Source organism: Zingiber officinale, chromosome 2B, assembly GCF_018446385.1.
Source record: "Zingiber officinale cultivar Zhangliang chromosome 2B, Zo_v1.1, whole genome shotgun sequence".
Lineage (NCBI taxonomy): Eukaryota > Viridiplantae > Streptophyta > Magnoliopsida > Zingiberales > Zingiberaceae > Zingiber > Zingiber officinale.
In genome coordinates, this window is record NC_055989.1 from 129,060,428 (window position 1) to 129,086,982 (window position 26,555).

Sequence of the window (26,555 nt, forward strand, 5' to 3'; positions counted from 1 at the left end):
CCACCATTATCGCGGGTTTGAACCCACTAGGTTCAACTCAGAGACCACAGCACAGAGGTCGTCCATTTCTGGTCCCTAGTTCAAGTTGGCCTCTTGCTTCTTCGATTTTCTACACTCCAAAGATTTGTAATCAACTCGGTCATAGTTGAAGCACTTCCTAGAGAATTTTTTCTTGTTGATGCCTCCTCTGGGTCTCATCTTAGAAAACTTGGGGTTCTTCCTTTTCAAGCTTTGACTGTGCTTCACCACGTTGGCTTTCATAGTAGCCAGAGAGAACAGCTTTCTTTATAAACTCTTATTGTCTTCTTCAATGCGAAGTCTAACAATGAGTTCCTCCACATTCATCTCCTTCCGCTTGTGTTTCAGATAATTTTTAAAGTCCTTCCAGCCAAGAGGTAGCTTCTCAATGATAGTAGTCACTTGGAAGGTCTCACTCAGAACCATCCTTTCTGAGTGGATCTCGTGCAAGATCACCTGAAGCTCCTGAACTTGGCTGATCACCGTTTTAAAGTCAACCATCTTGTAATCCAAGAATCGACCCACGATGAACTTCTTGGCCCCTACATCCTCCGTCTTATACTTCTTGTCCAGGGACTCCCACAGCTCCTTAGTCGTTCTCTTCATGCTATACACAACGTACAGTGAGTTGGCAAGACAGTTGAGGGGTTTCGACAAAGGAACTCAGAATAAGTTCATGCCTCCACTGCACTGATGGTCTACACATCAACATCCTCAGCACACTTGGGAGGGTCCTCGGTCAAGAACCAAGTCAGATTGAGTGTGATCAAGTAGAAAAGCATATTCTGCTACCACCCCTTAAAGTTTAGTCCACTGAACTTCTCTGTTTTTTCCCCGTGATTGACTGACACGGTTCCAATCGGGGCGGAGGGGGCATTCATGTCTTGAGTCTATTACACCTCAACACTTTGTTCTGTGTCATCTCAACATAATCGAATTTGTTTCAAGATTGTTGGACAATCTGTTACTGGAGATATTGGGAAATTAACTGAATTGAAATTACACAAAATCAATTCTAACTTATATATCGAGATGACCTGAGCTGATAATCTTATGCTGCCAGCGGGACTGGTTCTGCCAAGCTTTTGGTGGTCCGAGTCGCGGAGTCGATACGGTGCGTAGCAGAATCGGGAGTCGATCGACGAGTCGAAAAGAGAATTCACCGAGTAAAATATCGAGGCATGCGCTCAACACAGTTTCCTTGAAACAAATTCGCCCCGCCTCCAGTTGTGCTTCGAGGTTCTCTCGGGTTGTCTGTTTCCTACAATACAATGGCAAAACCACGAACACAACCAAGCACTGGCTGTTCGTGACGAACTGAGAATACACCTGAGTGTTATCACGAGTAGTCCAGTCGAGCAGATGCACGACTGAGAGAGTTTTGTGGGAGAACATGGGTGGGCAGAGGTTCACTCCCTGCTCTTCCTCTCGCTTTCTCTTTCGCTTATCTTCCGCTCTACTTTTTGCTCAAGATCCAGCCTCCTTATATAGGAGCTCTCACCTTGCCTGCAATAAATTATCAAATTATGGTCATTTAATATTGGATTTAATGTCATGGTTTAATGTCGTCATTAATGTCGAGACGTTACGAAATCATTATTAATGAGTTTAATGTCGCAATTAATAATGAGACCTTACAAAAGCACCATTAATGAGTTTAATGTCACCATTAATGTCAAGACGTTACGAAATTACCATTAATTTCACATTAATGCTTCCGTTACACTCTTGAGCATGTAGCAAAAAAAAAAAATCAAGTGACAATATGTTAGTTCATTCTTTTGGACAAATTTTACCTCGACCGGTCCGACATTCGACATGCGTAGGTTGTGCTCGCACACAAGTCAACCTTGGTTCAGTACAATCCAAGCCCTAGATTTACACCCACCCCTGCGCACTCACGCGTGAGAAAGTCTCTCCCCATGCATATGTTTACAACATCAATGCATGTGTCATAATTTAAACCAACAATAAAACCAAGAGACTTCTAATGTAGGACTAAACTCATACACAATAAAGTCTCTTCGTCTCTACCTCTTTATTTCATTCACATTTCCAACAATATATACATGGCAATCTACTATTCGAGTACTAATTTAGCTATCTGCGGGAGCAATATCATTATATATTATTGTGGCGAAAAAGTGACTACACTCGTCCCAACACCTCCGTCAATCCGTTCCAGGACAAACACAAAGAAGATAAATTACGAATGACTACTACTCTTTGGAATAATGACTGACACATGAGGAAGATATTTATTTTAAATTTTCAAAATATATTCACACTTTTTCTCTCTCTAGATTTCTTGATATAATTTCTTTGGATTTCTTGAGCTATATAGTCATATACGTATATTAAAGAAAGGGATAAGTTAATTAAGAGAGTCAATATCGTGTGATTTTTTTAGGGTGATCGTTGATGTAACGGATTTATAATTTTTAGTAGAGAGCTAGGGAAGATAATGAAAAATTAGCTAAATATAAATTAGAAAGGGGAAAGGTGATTACTATGCAAAGAAAGATGAGAACAAAGAAAGTGTCAACCATGAAACTCACAAATTGCAAATACATCACCCATGCTATGGCAATAAAAAAATGGCTCATCAAATTTCAGTCATTCAGGCATCTGAGACAAATCTGAAATCACTCATCAAATTTCAGTCATCTAGGGATAGCAAAAACTGCTAACGCTTTACTGGTACGCTTCTAAAATTTACCCTTGAGAATTAATGAAAAACTTTCATAAATGAGACTGATAGTCTCTAGAATTTATCAGGTCATAAAAAATTAGAAATCTAATTTATAAAAAAAATAGATACCAATCACTCGATGAAACAAAAAGTGATTTCAAACATCCTGAATGCCCCCTCATTCCTGACTAAATCACGTATCAAATAACCTCTTAGATGGAAAGACATTTAATCCTCAGAAGAATAAATCTCACATAAATAAACTCTTATTCAATAAAATAACACTGTCACTCAAGTACCAACTCAGACTGCACTGTGAGCGCTAACACCAATCAGTCGAGGAGTCACGTGTTGACATCTAAATCAATCACTCGAGTTCAAGTTAAACTTTGTTTCAAAACTAAAATGCATTCAAGCCAAGGTAGGTCGGCTTTTTCTTTCAAAAATTCAATTCAATGAGTCGTAAGTCCACCTCAGCTCGACTCGCCTAACTTTACCGATTATACAAAATACAAACTTTTACAAGGAAAAATAAAATCACAATTCAATTTTTATAGTTTTAGCTTGCTATACATAAAGAGTTTAATTACATGCCAAAATCCTCTTAATTAAGCAAAATACCATTGTTTATTAAAATGCTAAGGGTGTTCTAATCTCGTAAAAGTGACGAAATCTCCGAGTAGAGTTTTGTTCCCATGCATGGATTGGTTGTACACGTAGACCAATCGAGCTTTTCCCATGTAAGTGATGTTTGACTGGCCTGATATGATACCACAAGTTTAGACCGGCACTCTTGATGTAGAACGCTCACGTTAAATGTCCCTCATCGACAGCCCCACTGTGAGATGGAGGTAAATTAGGTACTGAAGGACCTTATAAATGGGAGAGTTGAAGCTGACACTCTAGTTGATATAATGAATGTCAAATAGCTAATGGACACAGTTACACCACGTAAGGAGGTTTAAATGGCTTCATGCATCAATACTTTGATTTTCTCCCTATAAATATGCACACCTTCTCCCTTCATCTTCTCCACTGCTACCACAATCATAACTTTTTGTCCAAGCGACTTCAAAGTGAAGAGCAGCGAGTAATTAATGGATGCTCTGTTTGAGGATCTGCTAGAGATTATATAGAGTCAGGAAAGAGAGGATCCATGGAAGAATCACAAGGCTTTTCGATCACCTGTGAGGAGCATGAACAGCTGATATCCAGGTTGAAGGATTGGAGAAGAAGGTATAGCTAGTGTGACGAGATGGAAATACTCCATCAATTCACTGTTCATACTTTTTTCAATTGAATGATTGTAGGTCGGGGATCAAAGCTCCGAAGATTGAAGTCAGGTTCGAGGATTTGTCAGTGGAGACCGAGGTCCATGCTTCGGGGAGAGTTCTTCCCACCCTTCCGAATGTCATCATCAACACTGCTCAGGTCCCTAATATACCTTCATGGCCCATTTTTACAAGACAATTATATTTTCAGTACTGTGACTAAATAATTGGAGCATATATATATATATATATATATATATATATATATATAATTAATCAGCTTGATGGAATCTTAACATTGTTGATAATTAAACATTCCCTTAATTCCTAGTTGCCAAAAGTTATATCCTTTTGGTCCCGCAGAAGTTTCATAAACTTGTTTGAATCTGAATAAAAGACCATCCATTAGTTGAATCTCAAAAATACCTACATACTGTAGCAGAAGTAATTACTTGCGCTCAATCTGCTAGATCAATACAGACGCAGTAACCCTTCATTAAAATGCCTACCTAGAAATTAAATTTGGTGCAATAATTTGTTTACTGATTGATTCATGGAAAAAAATGTTGTTTGACAATTACCTCATCTTCCACTTGTCTATGTTAGCATGGAAGATTTCCTAAAAAAACACTGTGCATTGAGACAGTGATTTAACTCCAATCATGTTCCTTGTCACATTGTTCAGCCAAGGCGAGAGGGAGCGCTGTTGAGCACCATTATAAATGTGCCAGCTGTTGTAGAATAAATAACCAAACTCATTAGCATTGGGAAGCAATGAAATAATAGAGATGTTATTGCTTGCAACTGCATTTCTCACCATCAAATACTTTAGCTACTGCTAAAACAAACTATGAAACATGGCAGAAGATTTGAAAGCCATCATGGAAGCTCTTTTGTGATGAAAAATAGAGAGTAAAAGCTGTGTCAGAGTACTGTTGTTGATATTAGTGACAACATAGTCGTTGCAGATAAAAGCGAGTAAATGCTGTGGGGCATAATAAATGTAAATTGATCAGAGAATCCTATCCTGATCATGGTGTTTTCTGCATTTTACTTAAAATTTTTCTGATGTGTGCCTGCCAAGGTTTGCCTAACTTAATTGTTGTATGTTTTAACAGGAACTTCTGGGATGGCTAAAAGTGTATGATACAAAAAGGAGGCATGTCAAAGTGCTGAGTGATTTGAAAGGAATTGTAAAGCCATCTAGGTACTCATTTTTAATTCTGTCATTGAGATAGATTACAAAATAGCTTGCAGGTTGACTTTTGACTTTCTTCATTTAAAAAAAAAAAAGAGTAATTTTACTCTTTTTTTCTTTGGCACAAGAGGACAAGTTTTACTTTTCTGACAGTTCCTACGGGATTTCTTCGAACTGTACATTTGCAACAAGTCTTCAAGAAACATTGTCAGAAAAGTCACGTGCAAACATTGTTGTGTATCAGAATAAACTTTTGAGATTTTAACATTTAGCTGGCACAAATCTAGGCACAAGCTTTGATAAATTATTATATTTCTCTAGTCTTCAAATTCACATGCTGTTAAAGATCTCAGTAAAATGCTTGTTTATGTATACTTGGAGCTTAGTTGGCAAATAAAAACTCCATATAACTTTGAATATGCTATTTCTAAAAATACTATAAGTAATAAATAAAGAATAATCTTTGACATGATTAAATATTATTGGATATAATTTATCCATAATCCATCTATCCCATTTGTACTACTCATCCTGTCAATTAGTTTAATTCATCTAACGACTCTAGAGACCACCAAAGTTGTTTTGCTTCACTTACCAAATTTGTTCGGTCTGCTTAATTGTTTGATTCACTGGGTCTACTTGATTGGCTTTGCTCAATTGACACACCCAGCACACATTTTCGAGTCATGAGCCCAACCTATCTGGTCAATACAATTGCTTGATAGAAAAGATCAATCAGATAAACACACCCAACCTAATCAACCTTTGTAGACTGATAGGAGTGTTTTACTATATTGGTTTCAAGCTTGTGTTTTGGCAAAGTTAGTCAAAGGCAGATACAACGGTTTCACTTAGGCTAAACTTAAACTCCGAAGTCAACTAGCATCTGATCTAAAGCCAGAATACAGATAAGGTCTTATACAGATGAGAATTATCACTAGGAGCAGTTATTATCATAAATACAGAAAATATGATTTGCATTGATCTAAATTACAATGTAGGATGGATTTCAGTCTTATACTAGCGTGCTTAGTAAGCATACTGTCAATTGGACCCAAATGATTATGGCATATAGTTGACTGTGTATGGATGCCCACAAGACCCATGAATCACATAAACATACCTATAGATGTAGACTTATCAGATTGACCACATCCTGTATAATTCATAGTATTATGGATGTGGAAATGAAAGGCAGGGAGGGAGGACTTGGAACTTTGAAGCATCATATAGGCTTGGCTGATGTGTGCTGAGGTTTTGTACCATGCTGTAGTAACTCTCCAGAGGCATTTAATTTTGCAATTTGCACTGTTGCACGTCTGCACGAAATAGATGAAAAGTTCATCATTAGGTCACTGTGAATGCCTTGTGTGATATTCTAAACTGTAAATGATAAAGCAGTTTCTATAAATTCTCTGAATTGGATTACATAATTCGTACACAATTTTGTACTTAAATTAAATATATTTATTTCAGGATGACACTTGTGCTAGGATCTCCAGGATCAGGAAAGTCGACGTTTTTGAGAACACTTTCTGGGAAACTAGATCCTAGTTTAAAAGTAAGAATTTATTTTACTTCTGGCCCTATTGTTTCATTAACATAAGTTATCAACTTATGAAGGTTCTATTCTATTTCTTCCAGTTTAGTTTTTTGTACTTGAGTGGTTTTCCATTCCTAGGTCACAGGGAAAGTCACATACAATGTACAAAAGATGAATCGCTACATCTCACAAAGGATGTGTGCATATGTTAGTCAACTTGACACCCATCAAGCTGAGATGACAGTGAAGGAGACCATGGAGTTCTCTAGGAAGATGTTAAATGCCAGAGATGAAATAGGCAATGATCTATGTCTTAATTTAATTGTTGCTTCCCTTTTAACATCGCAATGAAAAGAGTAAAGCACAACCATTAGACTAAGCTTTGCTGCTCCTAGATGATGATTTAATAAGAGGAAAATCATAATATACATAATACTAAGCAAAAACATCTAATCATATAATGCATATCTCATATGAATTAACAATCAATCAACTTCAAGATGGCATATGTTTGTTGTTACCAATCAATGGTGCTTTTCCAGAGATGCTTAAAGTGAGCACAGGAGAGACACAAGCAAGCATCAAAAAAGAGACAAATACCTATGCCACGGTAATCATGATTATTCTCTTCCCTCCATTAAAATTTACATAGAGATGAAGCTTACTTGGGACAACTATGGGTTATGCAGGAAACTGAGTTTTCAAAAGATGAAGGGGATTTCGTAGTAAACTACATTCTGAAGGTACTCCTTTATTTCCTGCTAAGTACAGCTAAATAAATGGGACCTTTTAGATGTTCATTAGAATTATTTGAAAAGTCTCAGTCAAAACCACTTATTTGGCCACATAAGTTCATGCAGTGAGGGATTGCATGACATTTGCTTATGGATAAGGATCAGGAGAGCTACACCAATACCTAGCTTGTTTAAGTGCGAGTCTTTGTTTAAGTTCATATTGAAGAGATTAAATCAGTTAATAGACAAAAAAGGCAAGTTATATGAATGGCTTATCTGAACAAGTAAACCTTTTGGTTACAGGAATTGTGATAGTTGGTTAGCATATATACTGCTCAGATTGATATATAAAATGTATATATGAAAAAGGATTTATTAGGTTGACTAATTTTGATTAAGTGATACATGCAAATTTTGTTGACAACGATGGTTAGGTGGATTATTTGATGCAATATGAAATCCATACAGACTCATATTTCAATAAAAATAACATTTCTAATTAAATACGGACTGAATGTGCACCCTTATGCATAGACACAAGATATGCAGTGACTCAACTGCCTATCATATATACTTTTCGAAACCTTGTTCAGAAGGATGCAGAATCAGAGTACGATTTATGAAACCTTCTATTTCAATGTAAACCTTTCACTTCTCATGAACACTAACAAAAATCTCTAGAATGAACGATAGCTAATGAATTAAAACCATGAGAAACCATTTCCCAGAAGAAGCTTAAAAAAAATTCATGCAGAAAATAACTTTTATCTTTTGTAACTTCACGTGACTTGCTCTTTCAGATACTTGGCTTGGATGAGTGTGCAAACATAATAATAGGTGATCATATGAGAAGGGGAATATCTGGAGGACAAAAGAAAAGAGTCACTATTGGTATGCATCTTACTTTTGAAAACGTCAGTTCTACATTTTGCATGCATTTAGATCTTTGTAATGTATGTTTTCATGCCCCAAAAAATAATTAGCTAAAGTTTCAAATTTTTTTCACCCATCCATTTTCTAACACCATTTCAACATTTCTGAAGATAAAATTATAGTGCTTGTTCTAATGCCAATTGGATAAACTAACTATAATTCATAGCCTACAAAACAGGTCCAAATATTAGAGACCTTCATCACTAAGATAAATCTCTTGAGGCATAAACAGATATTGAAGAAAGAAGTAGTTGTAATCATATTTATTATTTTAACCATCTTCACATACTTGAAATGACTTTCATTCTGAATCTGAGACATTTGTTTGGTTTGGAAAAAAAAAATACCTGCAGGTGAAATGCTGGTAGGACTAGCACAATGTTTTTTCATGGATGACATTTCCACAGGGCTTGATAGCTCCACTACCTTTCAGATTCTCAAGTTTCTGCAGCAGCTTACACATGCTTTGGATTTCACCATGGTTATATCTTTGCTTCAGCCTACTCAAGAAACATTTGATCTATTTGATGATATAATCCTTCTATGTGAGGGAAAAATTGCTTACCAAGGACCAAGAGAACATGCCCTTAAATATTTTGAATGGATGGGCTTCAAATGTCCCGACAGAAAGAACGTTGCAGACTTCCTGCAAGAGGTATTACTATTAACTACCAGTTGTTCCTTTAAGTAACTGATTTCCCATGGATTGTTGATTAAGAATTAATTATATAATTTGGAATAGATCTGTTAGGCACTGACTACAAGTCCTATGTAATTTACAACTTAATGAAAACCCTAGAAGCATATTTCAGAACAGAGATTGGAACAAGCTTCAAGAATTCTGACTAAGAAAAGAAAAGATTTAAGCATGCTTGAATATGCGACTACAATAACTAAAAAATCAAAAATATCAACAAAAAAAAATGTTAAAACTGGATATGTAGGTCTATGAAATTTCTCAGATGAAATGATTGTGTGGAATGAACTTATCCAGATAACATCAAAGATGGATCAATCACAATACTGGACAGGTAGCATAAGCACTTATCAGTACATATCCATACAAAATTTTTCAGAATGCTTCATCTCTTCCAGCTTTGGCCAGCAACTCCAAGAAGAATTGCAAAAGCCATATAGCATTGAGGAGGGTGATCAACTTATAAAACTAAACAAGATGTATATCGTCCCAAAGTGGGAGATATTCAAGGCCTGCTTCTCAAGGGAAAAGCTATTAATGAAGAGGAATTTTCTGTTTCACATATTCAAGGCCATACAGATAGTCATGCTGGCATTTATTACTATGACAATTTTCCTCCGATCAACAATGAAACATCAGACAGTAATGGATGGTTACCATTATCTAGGAGCAATATTTGGTGGAGTGTTAATGGTAAAATTCAATGGTATGACAGAATTGCAAATTATCATCAGAAGACTTCCTATCTATTACAAGCAGAGGGAAGTACTATTTCTGCCAGGATGGGCTTTCCTTTTACCTATTACAATCCTCAGCCTCCCAGCCTCATTTGTTGAAGCAGGTCTATGGACAAGTCTGACATACTATGTGATTGGCTTTGCACCATCAGCAACTAGGTAGGCCAACACATATACCTTATTCCTCAATCTTGATATGGTGGACATAACAATTTCAATGAATTTAAAAAGAAATATATATTTGTTCCATTGCAGATTCTTGCAACAGTTCTTGGCATTATTTTGTGTTCATCAGATGTCGATGTCACTTTTCCGCTTTATAGCGGTTATCGGAAGAACACAGTTGATGGCCAACACTATATGCTGTCTTGATTCTAGGAGGTTTTGTCATATCCAAAGGTTAGTTTACTTGTGGCTTCACACTTTGTATTATAAGATGTAGATCTGTTCCTATTCTGCTTTAACTTTTTTCCTAATCATTAAATACTTGTTTAATACGTTCAAAACAGATGCTATTCAATCATGGTTGGTCTGGGCCAATTGGTTATCACCTTTGACATATGGTCAGAATGCCTTAGCAATCAATGAATTTCTTGATCAAAGATGGAGTATGGTAAGCTATTAAGGCAATAAAAATTGCAAACTCATGGCTTGAAACTTGTAGCTATAATAAATGTTTTAAAAAGCACTCAATATGCATATGAAGAACTCCACAGTTATGGTCTTCTGATGACAAAATGAGCAAAGCAATTTACACTTGCTTTCACAAGAACAATAAATACTTTTCCTTATTCATTAGTAATTTTCAGAAAAAAAATATATAATTAACAATGCTTAAATTTTAAACTAGTAAAGCTTCTTTATTCAATGGGAACTCACTATCTGCAATTATTCTAACAGAAATTTGACAATGGAGGAAGCATCGAGGATACAATTGGAAAGACCATTCTGAGAGCGAGAGGGATGTTAACAGAGTGGCGTTGGTATTGGTACTCTGTAGTGATATTGCTTGCATTTGCTCTGGTTCTCAACATTCTCAGTATTGTTGCACTTGAATACCTACGAGGTATAAATTCCCAGATCTCATCTTCAAGTGTGCACATGCATATGTTTATCTCCAATTGTATCTAGTGTTTAACAAGCATATAACCTCAATAATGGTGAACTACTCAGCACAAAAGCTTCAGATTGAAATTCAACCTGTCAGCAACATTTAGAACATTTAAAAGTTCAATACAACAATAACAGCAACCAAGTTTTATCCCACTAGATGTAATCGGTTATATAAATCATTCTATGTCATTGAGCTCTATCCCCAACTATATCATCATTTATACTTAAATAAACTTTATCTTATTTAATTATTGTTAATCAAGTCTTTTTGTTAGTTTTCCTTTTTCTTGTTGATGTGTATATTTGTTATAATTTCACATCACCTAAGTATAGCATTTATTGGCCGTATAATTACATGTTTGTACCATCTTAAACGTCTTTCAGAATTTTCTCTTAATAGATGCAACTCCGACTTTCTCTCTAATGCTCTCATTTCTTATTATATCCATCCTCGTATGTCCACACATCCACTTTAACATCCTTGATAGTCTCGTTTTCCACTTGCTGGGCTCCTCCTTTATAGAATGTGAGATCAGCTTCCCACCTGGCAAGATCCAAGTACCCTGAGATGTAACACGGATTAAAGCTTGGGTCGGTTTGCCGGTACTTGCTCTCTAACACTCAAGTCAGTCATCGATCCAAGAAGTAAAAGACTAAAGAAGAAGATGAAGAAGAAAGCTAATGGAAAGGAGTTACCTCCGCTTACGAGAAGAAGAGAATCAACATCCTTGTACCTTACTTCTCCTAGTGCTTATATAGCTATCAGAAAGGCATCTCAGTCGGATCCTTCACATCCTTCCCACTTTCTCCTATATGAGTGAAGACACAACCTCTGACAATCTGTTACTCACTTATCCATTCATCGATCGCCACGTGTTGAGAGGAACAAATCAAGGAAACCAAATCTAACATCCACTACTTGCCAATCCACTTAATGATTGCCACATATTTACAACTAGAAGTTTCGACAACTTCGTTGCTCGGCCGAGCTCAACTAATGGCTCATTGGGATTTACTTGTATTACTCAGGAGAACTTGAGTATATTGCTCGGAGACACTCGGTGATGTTGCCCGGCAAAACATAAATCTATTGCTCGGTGGAATTTTAGTCATATTATTCGGGAGAATAAACTGATTTCGAGAACATTATATATTTGTGTGTACTGTAGACTGATTGTAGCACTCGAAATTGGGATTACTCGGGGGGATTAGACTGATTTTCTGGAGTACTGTAGCACAATAACATAAATAACAATATTGTAGCACTACTATAGCATCCGAAATTTGGATTGCTCAGGAAGATGAGGCTAATTTCCTAAAACATTGTAGTGTAATAATACTGTAGCAATACGATTAGTGTAGCATCTGAAATTGGGATGGCTGGGAGATGAAGCTCATTTTATAGAATACTGTAGATTGCTCAGGAAGATGAGGCTGTTTTCCTGAGTGTCGTAGCGTAATAACATTATAGCAGCACTCCACTGTAGCAATCACTGTAGTACCCAAAATTAGGATTGTTTGAGGAGATGAGGCTGAGTTCCCGAAGTATTATAGTGCAATAACACTATAGCAGCAACTGTTATGTAGCAGCTACGGTAAAAGTCGAGGACTATATAACTCGAAAGAATAATCTAATGTGTTTAGAAAACTATATCAGCGATTGGAGCAGTGTCACTATAGCAGAGCTACTCTAGCACTGTTACTGTAGCAGCTGAGCAATCGATGCTCGAAATAATAAGATGGATTTGGAATACTATTGTAGCATTACTATAGCAAGGGTATTGTAGCTAAGCAATGAATTACTCAAGAGAACAATCTGGCTTTGTGGAGTAAAGTACTATACGGCTTTGTGGAGTAAGGTGCTATAGCATGGTAACTGTAGCACCTGAGAATGGATTGCTCGGGAGAAGATTCTAGCGACTTGGGATGCTCCAGGATAAATCCGGATACCATCAATCTTCATCTCTGTAACTCTCATCTTCTGCTCATGTGCTCGAGTCATAACCCAACATTCAACGCCATATAACATAGCAAGTCTAACGGCAGTTTATTTCCCTTTAATAGAAGTACTTTATGATCACATAAAACACCCGACGCTCTCTTCCATTTCAACCATCCAACTTGTATTATATGTACGACATCTCTCTCAATCCCTCCATCATTTTGCAAAAATAATCCTAAATACTTAACGCTCTCAAACAACTCGTCATCTCCTATCTTAACAATTATCTCATTACGTTTAATATTTCTAAACTTAAATTTCATATATTCTATCTTCACTCTACTAAATCTAAAACATTTCACTTCTAGTATTTTTCACCAAGCTTTTAGTTAAGCATTTACTTCTTCACGTGTCTCATCTACCAAAATAATATCATCTGCAAACAATATGCACCACGGTACTATGTCGTGAATGTGTTTGTTGATTAGTATAAAAAGTAAAGGACTTAGAGTTAACCCTATCTTTATTAGAGATGCTTCAAATAATCTGCTTGAAGTATTCAATCTGGTCATTACATTCTCATATATATCCTTAATTAGTTTAATATATGTTACGCTAACACCTCTCTTTTCTAGAACTCTCCATATAATTTATCTTGGGACTCTATCATAAGTTTTTTCTAAATCAATGAATATCATGTGTAGATCTTACCTTTGTTCCCGATAATTTTTAATTAATTGGATGAGAAGATGTATAACTTTTATTGTCGTTCTCCAACCATAAACCCAAATTGATTTTCAGTTGTGGTCTCCTTCCTTAACCTTTTTTCTATTATTTTTTCCAAAAGTTTCATAATATGACTCTTTAATTTAACACCCCTATAGTTTGCACAATTGTGTACATCTCCCTTGTTCTTACATAAGGGAACTAGAGTACTTACTCTCCGATCAGACATTTTTTTTATTTTCAATATCATGTAAAATAATTTTATAAGTCATTTAATATCTTGTTTCCCTAGGCACTTCTATATCTCTATCGCAATATCTGGTTCAACAACTTTTCCATTTTGCATCCCATTTAAAGTTTGATCAACTTCTGAAGTTTGAATTCTACAATTAAAATTTAAATTTTTATACTCATTTGACCTACTTAAATTATCTAAGTTAAATTGGTCACCTAAACCTTGATTAAAAAGTTGATGAAAATATTTCTTCCACCGCTATTTTTATTTCTCCATCATTTATTAGTACCCTATTGCATTCATTTTTAATACATCTTATTTGGATAAGATCTTTTATTTTCTTCTCTCACATTAGCTATTCTATAGATCTCTTTCCCCTTCTTTTGTATCTCATATACACCTGTTAAAAAGTTTCATTCTTTGTTTATTCACTGATTTCTTAGCCTCTTACTTGGCTATTGTATATTTTTTAAAATTTTTCTCGTTCTTACAAATAGGTTGTTTGTTTTTTTCCTTCACTTTCTCTAGTACTTTCTCATTCCACCACCAAGATTCTTTACTTGGTGGTGCATGCTCCTTTGACTCACTGAGTATACTCTTGGCTGCTATTTTCAATTTTGATACCATCTTATCCAATATCGTATTAGAGTCACTGTATATGTCACTTAATATTTGTACTCTCACCTTCCTCTTAAATAGGTTTTGTTTTCCATCCTTTAACTTCCACCATTTAATTATAGGAGTTGTGTATATTTTTTTTCTATTGATACTATGATTGAGGCATATATCCAACACTACTAACCTATATTGGATAGTTAAGCTTTATTCAAAAAAGACATTACAAATCTTTCTATCTCTCTTCCTAACCATAAGAAAGTTAATTTGCGATTTATTATTCCCACTTTTGAACGTGACCAAATATTCTTCTCTTTTCTTTAAAAAATGTATTAGCTAGTATAACGTCATATGCTATCGCAAAATCCAATATAATTTTTCCTTCTTTATTTCTTGTTCCAAACCCATAACCCCTTGCACCCTCTCATATTCCTCAATTTTCAACATGTCCATTTAGATCGCCTACTATTAAAATCATTTCATTTGGCGAAATGTTTTGTAATACTTCATTTAAGTTGTCCAAAAACCTTGATTTAATATCTTCATCTAATCCTACTTGAGGTGGATATATGCTAATTACGTACATAGTTTCTTTCGTCACTACTATCTTGAGAGCTATAATTCTATCTCTATTTCAAACTACTCCTACAACTTCATTTTTTAACGAACTATCTACAACAATACTCATTCTATTTCTTATTTTATTCCTTTTTTATTTCTTGTTTTACTCTGTCCTGTGTACCATAACTCAAAACTCAAGTTCTCGCCTACCCATTTTATCTCTTGTACACATAAAATATTAATTCTTCTCCTAGTCATCGTATCTACTATCTCCATTGCTTTCCCAGACATTTAAAAGTTCAATAGAAAATCAAAAAATAACATATGACTATGTATTCATACAAAATTAGACATATTGTCCTAGCTAATTTTTGAGTTAGAAAATCCCAACAAAGTACAAACAATTACAAAATAGTCTGTAATTAACTTCAACTTCTAGCATAAAGTTCTACTTTGACAGCGACGAATTGGGCTTCCAGAGGTAGCAAAAATTTATTTACCTCTATGAGAATTGGATTTATGTCATGAGTAGTGTTTGCTAGGCATGAGCTGAGTTTGGTGGGTTTTGGGAGTGTTATATTAAAGCCAAAACCTATGAGAAGCGGAAAAGCCCTTCCGATTAGGTAATGCAAAATTTTGCTCAGCCATATGAGGCTAACAAGCAATAAGAACCAATGTTTTTAATAAACTACAATATGATTTACTACAAAAATGATACTAGTGATATTCCTTTTCAAATAGCAAACCTCAAACAATTAAGATATGAGCAAACTCAGCTTGATGATGATAATAGTTCACTGCAGAAATACTGTTGAAAACTGATTCCACATTCACATGACGAAACATGCAAAAACTACTTCAAAGTTCAAATTGCTTCTGTTTTTTTGTTTCAAGACTGATTTGAACCATATATTATTTTCAGCAGATAGAATGATTGATTTAAAGCATCCATCTTTAGTCGCATGTGTGGAATGATACCCAATCAAGTTTTTTTTTAATATATTCCTCCAACAAATGCAGCTCCATTGAGAAGTCGATCCAACATATGGATGGCGCCTACAGATTTCAAGAAGGCTAATGTAGATGATGCCCAAGCATTAACAGCTCAAGTGACACCCCGGAGAAGGATGTCTCTACCATTTCAACCTCTGACCGTAGCATTCAAAAATATTAATTATTATGTAGACATGCCTAAGGTAAATGGCTAAAGTTAATCATTTCAGACACAAGATTGGTTAGTTTGTGCACCTAGTATGTAACATGACTAAGCTCTTCTCTCTAACTGTTCATAGCAACTGAAGCAAGCTGGAGTGAAGCAGGATAAGCTTCAGTTGCTACGGCAAGTCTCTGGAGTCTTCAGGCCCGGAGTACTAACTGCATTAATGGGAGTGACAGGTGCTGGAAAGACTACATTACTAGATGTTTTAGCAGGAAGAAAAACAGCAGGGCACTTTGAAGGAAGCATCAAGATATCAGGATATCCAAAAAAGCAGGACACATTCACCAGGATTTCAGGATATTGTGAACAATCAGATACTCACTCTCCTTGTCTAACCATTCTAGAATCTTTATGGTACTCAGCACGGCTTCGTCTTCCATCAGACATAGACACATATGCAATAAGTGTAAGTCACCCAAATCATGGTTCCAGAAAACCAACAAAAACTAGAGCATTTAACAAGCAAAATGACCCATTACCATTATTTTGCATGCAATGCTTACATTGACACAATTCATGCATACTGTCATACCTTTGTTTTCTCAAGTAAACCAACTCTGTGTATTTTTTCCTCTGCTTCAGATATTCATAGATGAAGTTATGGAACTGGTTGAGCTAAAGGAACTGAAGAATGCAATGGTAGGTTTACCAGGAGTAAATGGCCTTGCCGCAGAAGAGCGCAAACGTCTAACAATCGCAGTGGAGTTAGTTTCAAGCCCTTCTATCATATTCATGGATGAGCCCACAACAGGTTTAGATGCTCGAGCTGCAGCAATTGTCATGAGAACAGTTAGGAAGGCAGCTGACACCGGGCGAACAATTGTTTGCACAATCCATCAACCAAGCATTGAGATATTTGAATCTTTTGATGAGGTATTTACCAAAGCTGGCCAGTTTAGTTTATTAGTATTAGAGATATTTACCAAGCACATAGCTGCCTTCCACATCTTTCCTAATCAAACCAGCTTTCTTATCATGGTATAGGTTAGTGGCGCACACTACCAGTAACAGAATCAATAGACTATTTGAACACTTTAGTATATATACATGAAAGTAATTCTCTCTTCCTTTTCAAAGAGACTAGAATTATTAAAACTAGGACACATCATTTAATATATAAACTATTAACTGTTGTCAGAGATTAGCGGCTTCTTGTGCTAGCTGATATATTGGATAGGAAACACAAACAAAGGTGTGGTAGTAAGCATCATGTTCACAATAATTTAATAAGAATCACAAAGTAAAAGATGTATTAAGAACACCAACAAAATGGCGATGAGATGTGATCTAATATGTTTGAAGGCATTGGATATCCCCACAATGTATGTGATTACTATTGTCCAACAAAGAAACACAGACTAGGCAAGAATTTAATGCTTCTGTTTCATAGTACGACAGAGACCAGAGAATAAGTAGATTGGGACTACATACAGAGATATTTAAAACACTGTATAGAAGTTTAGTGTGCAACTTTATTCCTGCCTGTGCCCCAAAAAGGTTGATTGTTGAACTTGTTTGTGATTTTCAGTTACTTCTAATGAAAAGAGGAGGGCAGCTTATATACAGTGGACCTTTGGGCATTTTATCAAGGAACATGAGACGATACTTTGAAGTAAGAAAAGTCACTACAGAAGTTTAACAGGAGAAAGAACATGTTTAACCGCATACTAACATGTTTAACCGCATATTATTTTTTTTTCAGGCTATTCCAGGAGTACCAATGATCATAGAAGGTCAAAATCCTGCAACATGGATGTTAAATATCACTTCTCCTGCCATGGAGTATAAGCTTGGCATAGATTTTGGAACTATATATCGCAAGTCATCACTTCACAAGTAAGTTTACCATATCCAACTTTATAAATGTATAAACAAGCAACATCCATCAATTTGATAACACGTTTCTTGCATCCCTCAGAGACAACATTAACCTGGTTGATGAGTTGAGTGAAAGACAGACTACCACGGAAGACCTTCACTTCAAATCCAAATATACACAAAGTTTTTCATCTCAATGTATATCCTGCCTGTGGAAACAACATAGATCTTACTGGAAGAATCCAGAGCATAATATAATTCGTGTCATCATCACATTCTCAGTTTCACTTCTATTTGGTGTAGTATTCTTTAAAATTGGCTCTAGAAGGTAAGAAACCAAGACTCAGTCTATTTACTCTAATTTTATTGCTGACTACTAATAATTTGTAATAAAAAAACAGACACACACAACAAGATATTTTCAACATTCTAGGAGCAATGTATGGTTCAGCACTGTTTATTGGGTTTGCAAATGCTAATGTAGTACAGCCTATTGTGGAAAGGGAGAGGATTGTATTTTACCGTGAAAAGGCAGCTGGGATGTATTCTGCTATGCCATATGCCATAGCTCAGGTACAACTGCTAATTAATATATTCATAAACACAGGTGGATGAATAATCATACAATAATGGTTTACTAAAAAAGGAGTAAAATCTCCTAGAGAAGCTTTTTTTATAGCTATTTTCCTGCAATCCTTATTTTAATAAACTCTCTTATATTAGGATTCAGGAAATTAATCTATCTACAACTTCTATGACACTAGTAAAATTCTTCGATTTTGAGAATGCCAAAAATACCTACAAGAATTGACAACCAGTGGCAGAGTCAAATATTCCTAATCACCCCACTAAAATTCAGAAGTGTTTGATTGGATCATGAAAAATCAATAAAAGCATAAGCTCTTGCACACATAAAATATTTATGTTTGACAACACCAAATTATTAAATTACAATTATGACTGTAATTCTTTGGTGCAAAAAAATATAGTAAAAAGCAATTTAATTTCTAACAAGCAATTTAAATACTAGATGCCCTAGCAAGATTATTTTTGAAAAAGTATGAGGTTGTTCCCACTAGAATGCTACATGAATCACTACTTCCATCTGGTAAATGACGCTTGTCCCAGTATTAATAAGATATAGTTATTAGTTGAGATTATTTTTATAATTTGTTACTTCAAAATTTTATTTCAATCACGATCCTAATTGCTATAGGCAAATATTTAGAGGTAAATAGTAAAAAGTGGAAGGGGATCATAGAATTAAACTTCTTTCAAGTTGATCATGGCATACCTAATGTTGACCCAACACAGAGCCAAAACCATATTATTTTGGTTGGACATGAAAATATAGCACAGAACAATACTTTAAAGCTTGATTAATGGATATTTCTTTTTCTTTTTTTTTTCAAATTTTACCATTATGATACAAACAATTTGAGGTGTACTTACTAATGTAACTTTTATACAAACAATTTACCCTTCATGTGGATTAGCGCATGTTGTGAATCACAATGGCAGCCCCATAAAAAATGAGGTGTACTGTAATTATTCCAGCATTGAACACCTATCCATATAATTTATTGTGCTAGTATACTGTCAAAAATAATGAAGTATGCATTTAGCTTGCATCCAAGTCCATGAAATTATTAAATAAGTCAAAAGAAGTATTTTCTAAACATGAATATAAAATTGAAAAGCTCATATTACTCATCCTAATCAGCAACCAATCTGATGCTTCTATTATGAGAACTTGGCGTGCCCAGCAGAATATTTTGGTTTGCAAAACAAGAATATCTTAGTTTATAGATACTGCCCTTTACAAAATTGATCTACACCCCACCTGATGACTTCTAATTTTCAGGTGGCCATTGAGATTCCTTACATTGTGAGCCAAGCTTTAATTTTTTCAGCCATTGTTTATCCGATGATTGGATTCTCATTTACAGTGGCAAAGTTCTTCTGGTTCATTCTATTCTTGATCTTGAGTTTTGTCTATTTTGCTCTCTTTGGAATGATGACAATCTCACTAACACCGAACCAAGAAATAGCAGCACTTCTCTCCTTTTTCCTCTTTGTTATGTGGAATATCTTCTCCGGATTCTTCATTCCTCAAAAGGTATATGGTATTTGGTACTTCAACAGCTTATGTTGATACTACAAACTATTCCAACATATGTTGATGGTGTTTATGTTTCAGATGATACCAATTTGGTGGAGATGGTTTTATTGGGCTGATCCTGCTGCATGGACTGTTTATGGTCTACTGGTTACACAGCTAGGTGACAATGATGATAGTTTGGAAATTGTGAGTGGGATCAACATGCCAGTGAAGGAATTTCTCAAGCAATATTTTGCAGTACAAGAGAGCTATCTGCCACTCATTGTGTCCCTACACTTTGCAATAATTGTGTTATTTCTGTTTGTATTTGGCTTCAGCATCAAGTATCTGAATTTTCAGAGAAGATAGATAAATTGTATGTTTTGTGCAACTAAGATTAGTTTCAATCAACTCCAGTTAAAACAAGACATGGAGTTGGTTTATATAAAATAGCATATGACAGTTAGTGATAGCCACCACCAGTATTACAGCCCTTTCAATTGTTTATATCACTTGGGCCAATTGTAACGTCTACAGCATATTGTTGTATAAAATCAAGCTTTATATGGAGTAGATACATATTCAATAGCCTCTTAAAATCAAGCTTTATATGCACAGAAGATATTTATAAGATTGGCAAGCCATATACATATATCCAAATAGCCTCTTAAAGATATTATCCTTTAGAATAGGTCATTAGCTTTATCATAAATTTTCTCTTTCAAAATATTATTAGTTAGAATAAGTTGTTAGATTTATTATTAATTTTTATGTTGACAAAGCATTCTTATATGTTTATATATAAAGACGTTATGTAACTTTTACAGAGAAGCAATGAAATAATACAATTATTTAATCAAATTACTTTGATTATTGGAGATTGATCCTTTGAAGCGATCAGTATTGGAGGTTTCCTTGAAGTGACCATCTCATCCCCTCTTTTTCCTTTTATCTGTTTTCTTACAAGACATGGCGTGGGTTCTATCAACTTGGTAACAGAGCGAAGTTTATCACAATCATCAACTACCATACATTATAATACCTTCACTACCATCAATTATCTTATATTATTTCATGCCTTAAAAGTTCATGCCTTAAAGGGTTACAAATTCCACAAACAATGAAGGTAAAAGGATCCATTGAACAACAACAAGATAGCTATAAAGGTGAAGCAATAGAAAACTTAGAGGAAGAAGATGATCTCAATGAAAGTGATACATAAGAAAGTGTCAACAAAGTAAAAGATAACACTATGGCGAACAATCAATTCATGCCTTAGAAGGGATACAAATTCCACAATAAAGGTGAACCAATAGATAGCTCAGGAAGAAAGTGAAACACGAGAAAGTGTCAATGAAGTACAAGATGACATTATGGCAACATCAGTTCATGCCTTGGAAGGATTACAAACTCTACAAGCAATAAAGGTAAAACAATTCATTGAACAATAACAAGATAGCTACAAAGATAATTCATTTGAACATCTAAGCCTTGATAATAACCAAAAGAATTCATCTGTCACAATCATCACAACACCTATAATTGAAGTCACTACATCTACAACAATCCCTACTTCTATCATCGACAACATAAAGTAATTCCCTTGGAGCGACACTATCAAACACGTTTTTATTCAAAGAAAAATGTCACATGACAACTTTATGCACTAACTACTACTCAATAAAGGCATGACATGAAGTATGTTTTCATTATAACTCAATGAGAACTTGACCCGAGACAAAGCAAAGGAAGACCCACTGTAAAAGTTGCTTTCACAGCTCATAAACTCTGAACGAAGACCCAACAAAATACACCTCGTCATCAAAAAATGATAGGAGGTCTCAATTGATCTGCAATGAGACGACATTTTATGCAAATCATCAAAAGAAAAAGAAAAAAAAATAAACCTTGAGGACACAGCTATTTTGAAGGACAGTGGGATGATACAATTCCTAAACAAAGATATTCAAATAGCCCCTTCAAGATATTATCCTTTCGAATAGGCCATTAAATTTATTATTTGATTTTCTCTGTCAAAATATCATTAGTTAGAATTGATAAATTAAATTTATGATTAATTTTTATGTTGACAAATCATTCGTTTATATATAGGACATTATATACCCTTTAAAAGCAATCGATGAAGTAATACAATTATTTAATTAAATTAGTTTGATTATTGAAAGTCAATCTTCTCAATATGATCATTATCATTGGAGGTTGATCGCCGATCATGTCATCCCCTTTTTCTCCTTTTCTCTATTCCTACTCACTCGTTGCTATACCCGAGAGAAAAAAAAAACAGAAGATAAAGGTAGAGAATAGCAAAATGCTGAAGAAATTAAAGGTGACAGCGGAGAGAAGAAGTTCACTGGTTATCACTTTCGCTATCTTCAAACGTGAATTGTTTCCCTCTCGGCAAGCTCAATGCTCTTCGCCTCCGCTCCACGGGCGAACTGCTCAGACTCCGACGACATGATCACTCGGCGCGCAGCAGCATCGATAGAGCGCTAGGGTTTAACGCATCGAATGATGTAATACGATAAACAACTCAGTGTACAACATCTCTCTTTAAGATTAATTAAGTTCATACGAAATTGATCCAGGTGTAAGTTTCGAAGTCTAAATTAATTCGTCGCGTCCGGCGGGTTTAACCCGCCCTGTTCATTCCGATATGGCTCGATTGTCCAAACCTTAATCTATTTGAATCTCCCCCGCCTTAACCTAGCACGAATCTTAAGCTCTTCGAGTCAAATTTTATGGGATAAAAAAAACAAGTGTCTTTTTTATTTTTATTATTAGAATCGTCAATGTAATATATTTTTTTATCGAAATCATCAAAAGGGCTTGGCGATAAATGTATGTGTTCAATGCTCAAATGTCGATAGAATTCTCAACAACTAATGCAAAAGGAGAACTCAAAGGCAAAACACAGGTGAGGAAAGTTAATTAGCAAGGATGAGCCACAATGGGTGGGTGAAATTGGAGTTTGTGTTGATTTAATATTCGTGAGTTGTTTGGTATTTGATTTGGTAACAACTTATTTATATTCCCTTAATATAATTAAATGAATATGTTTAAATATATTTGTATTCAATTCATTAATATTCATTAATAAAGATGATCAACGGTTCATGAATAATATTTATTACAAAATTAATTGACAAACTTAAAGAATAAAATTAGCTAATAAATCTAGAGAACTCTAAATTTATTTCGAATTAAAATCAATGAACTTCTGGAAATCTCTTTAATATTTCTGTATTTATACCCTCATATTTTTTTCTAGCATAAATTGAGAACGGTATGAAAGATCTAAAAAAATTTATCACAAATTTATTATAAGATCTAGGATTATAATACTCACTAACCAACACTACCAATGGGTTATTGGAACTCTCTTGATTTAAAAAATATCAAACTTTTTTTTGAATTTATGAATGGTATAGGTTCATTAGTAAATTATATTCAAAATTGGCTGATGAATCTAATGAACTCTGAATCATTTCAAATCAAAACCCAAGTATTCTTAAAAGTCTTTTTAATGTATACATACTCTCATATCTAAATTCGATAACATAAATTGAGAGTAGTGAATTTTTAAACTTGTAAAAACTTAATAAAATTTGTCACAAACTCGTTTTAAGAACTAAGACAATGAAACTCACTAAGCAACACCACCAATAGATTTCTAGGACTCCTCTAATTTGAAAATATTAAATTTTTAAATTTTTAAATAGTGTAGATTTATCAATCAGTTTTGGATAAAATTAACTGATGGACCTAGATGTTGGCGCAATCAACTTCTAATCAAGGTTGACCAAGCTTGAATTGACTCAATTTGGGCTTTCGATGTTTGATCAATATATTAGTTGGTCAAGACGTCAAGAAGTTAAAGTTGACCAAATACTTGATAGTTTATCAATATATTAAGTTAATTGAGTAAAAAGTCAAGTAGGTAAAAATTGACCAAGTATTTGATAAGATATGAAGAGCTTAAATGGGGCATGGTCGATCAGACACATGGCGATCAGAAATCTAACATGGAGTTAGTATAAGAAGAAAGTCCAAGTACGTCATGGTTAATAGAACACTTGGTCGATGGAAGTCAAACAGGGAGTTGACATGAGACGTGAAGTCCCAACATATCAAAGTTAATTGGATGCTAGGTAACGAGAAGTCTTGGCAAGTCAAGGTTGATTACATATCTGTCAAAAGATGTCCTAGTAGGTTGAGGCAACTGGATACAAGACAAGACGAGAATTCAACTTCGGTAAGGCTGAAATAGGAATATTAGTTGATTGATAGGATGTATTGTTGGTGTTGGGTGCACAACATTTAACTCAAAGTTTTGATATATGATTAAGGTTAAAATTAGGTTAGTTGTGATCTAACTAGTTGTATCAAGTTTGCAGGTGAAGAATACTTGATAGGTGTTAAAGTCTTGGTTGTGAACCATGCAATGACTAAGCCCTAGTGGATCTGACATCTAAAGCCTTGATTGGGAATCAGGCATGAGCTAAGTCTTGGTTGGAGATCAAGTAACAAATTCCTAGATGGAGGCTAGGTGAATCAAGTCTAAGTGGAGTCGGTTGGGAGCCAAAGGCTTGGCAAACAAGTCCAAGTGGAAGCAGTTAGGAGCTGCAACTTAGCACCTCAGTATAGATGAGTCAGCTGGAGGCTAAACATCCAGACTTAACGTAAGTGGTAGTAACTTTACATTTTACATCCTACTCGTTACGTGTAACAACTGTAGAGAAGCATGTTCGATGGTTCCAAGCAACTGGATGGAGTTCGAGGGAGACTTGCTGGTGATAACTTTTGACAAAGGGATTTTGAAAGGTCCAGGTGACAATATAGAGTTCAAGCGACTAGGGATACGCATAGACCTGACCACGGTTCGGAACCGACGGTTCGGAACCACCGGTTCGACGGTTCCAGGCAGGTCGACCCTTAACCTTAACCGCCCAAGACGGTTACGGTTCACGGTTCGGTTCACGGTTCGTCACGGTTCGCCACGGTTCAAGATTAATATGTTAAAAAAAAATAAAAATTAAAAATTAAACAAAACATTAAAAATTAGAAATTAAAATTTATTGAAAAAAGGGCTTGCACTTATTTAAGTTGCCTACGTATCCCTTTAGGGGAATCAAAGCCCACGTAGTTCTTTTACATTTTTATCCTTTTACATTTTCATTCACTTCCATTTCCTGTTCCTGTCGTATTTGTTCCTTCAGTATCAAAATCTTCAACTTCGTCATCTGAAAGTTGCATTCCTTGGATTCTTTTCTCCGCTCTGGTCCAATCGTCCAGTAATGCTTGGGCTTCCAATGAGTCGGGAGACAAAGTTGATCGTCGTTCATCTAATATGTTGCCGCCGGCACTGAACGTCTGCTCCACAGCAACAGTTGACACTGGACAAGCTAAAATTTCTTTTGCGATCACGGAGAGAACAGGAAAGCTTTGAGCCTTCTGTGACCACCACTTTAAGATATCGAAGTTTTCGCTATCTGCTTCATTAAAATCAAAAGAAGTCGTAAAATAATTCTCAAGTTCCTGTGTGGAACTTGAGGATCCTCGTGGACGTTTTGTCCGTTCTTTTAATAAGAGTTGTGCTTTTGTAAGTTTTAAATTACTACTAGTAGTTTGTTGAATTTCAGAAATATTAATTTGTGTTCCATATTTTGCATAATATTGATTATAAATATCATATAAATAAATTCTAACATTATATATAATATTAACTGGATCAGGGGAAGAAGAATCTTTAATTGGAATTAAAGCGTCATAATATAAAATTAACATTTCTTGTAAAACTTCTAATTTAAATCTAGGATCTAAAGCAAATGCAATTAAATAAATTTCAGGAATTAAATAAAAATATTTTTCCCATTTAGTTTTCATAGCTAAGATGCAAGGAGATAAAGATTCATTATTAATATGTTCATTTAAAACTAATACTATATTAGAAAAATTTTCTAAAACTAATTGAGCAGTGGGATAATAAACACCGGAAAGTTGTTCGGTTGCATCATTAAATACTTTTAAAATTTCACAAATACTACTACAAATATTCCATTGTTGTGAAAATAAATATATATTAGTATTAGTATTTTGTGCAAAAAATGAACATAATAATTCTTTATATTGAAATGAATCTTGTAATAATTGGTATGTTGAATTCCAACGTGTTGGTACATCACGTGGAAATTTTTTAGGTCTCATTCCATTAATTTTACAAAACCTACCCCATTGTTTCATTATAGATGGATGAGACCATAAATAAGAAATTGCAATTCTAATTGGTTTAATATAACTTTCTAAAATTTTTAAACCATCTTGAACACATAAATTTAAAACATGGCATACACAACGGATATGAAAAAATAAACCTCCAATAAT

At 34.9% G+C, this 26,555-nt stretch overlaps 1 protein-coding gene, 1 long non-coding RNA gene and 1 pseudogene across 2 annotated transcripts; 2 read left to right on the top strand and 1 right to left on the bottom strand.

The window, feature by feature from the left end:
* The first annotated feature begins 3,416 nt into the window (after positions 1–3,416).
* On the top strand, positions 3,417–7,073 carry LOC122048690 (ABC transporter G family member 34-like). The gene is made up of 5 exons (XM_042610224.1): positions 3,417–3,946; positions 4,021–4,141; positions 5,100–5,188; positions 6,656–6,740; positions 6,861–7,073. Exons 1-5 carry the CDS (start codon positions 3,867–3,869, stop codon positions 7,071–7,073), a joined length of 588 nt encoding a protein of 195 aa, XP_042466158.1. The 5' UTR covers positions 3,417–3,866.
* Positions 7,074–7,241: 168 nt separating this feature from the next.
* Positions 7,242–21,122, top strand: LOC122047141 (annotated as a pseudogene).
* Positions 8,247–22,710, bottom strand: LOC122047142. The gene is made up of 4 exons (XR_006130485.1): positions 22,526–22,710; positions 16,884–17,000; positions 8,737–9,035; positions 8,247–8,317 (listed from the first exon to the last, which is right to left on the bottom strand). It is a non-coding gene; the product is annotated as an uncharacterized LOC122047142 (long non-coding RNA).
* Between the last annotated feature and the right edge of the window lie 3,845 nt (positions 22,711–26,555).

Coding starts and splice junctions, on each gene's coding strand:
- LOC122048690 (XM_042610224.1), top strand. CDS start 3,867: ATGGAAGAATCACAAGGCTTTTCGATCACCTGTGAGGAGCATGAACAG. Junction 3,947..4,020: donor TTGAAGGATTGGAGAAGAAG/GTATAGCTAGTG, acceptor GAATGATTGTAG/GTCGGGGATCAAAGCTCCGA. Junction 5,189..6,655: donor GGAATTGTAAAGCCATCTAG/GTACTCATTTTT, acceptor TATTTATTTCAG/GATGACACTTGTGCTAGGAT.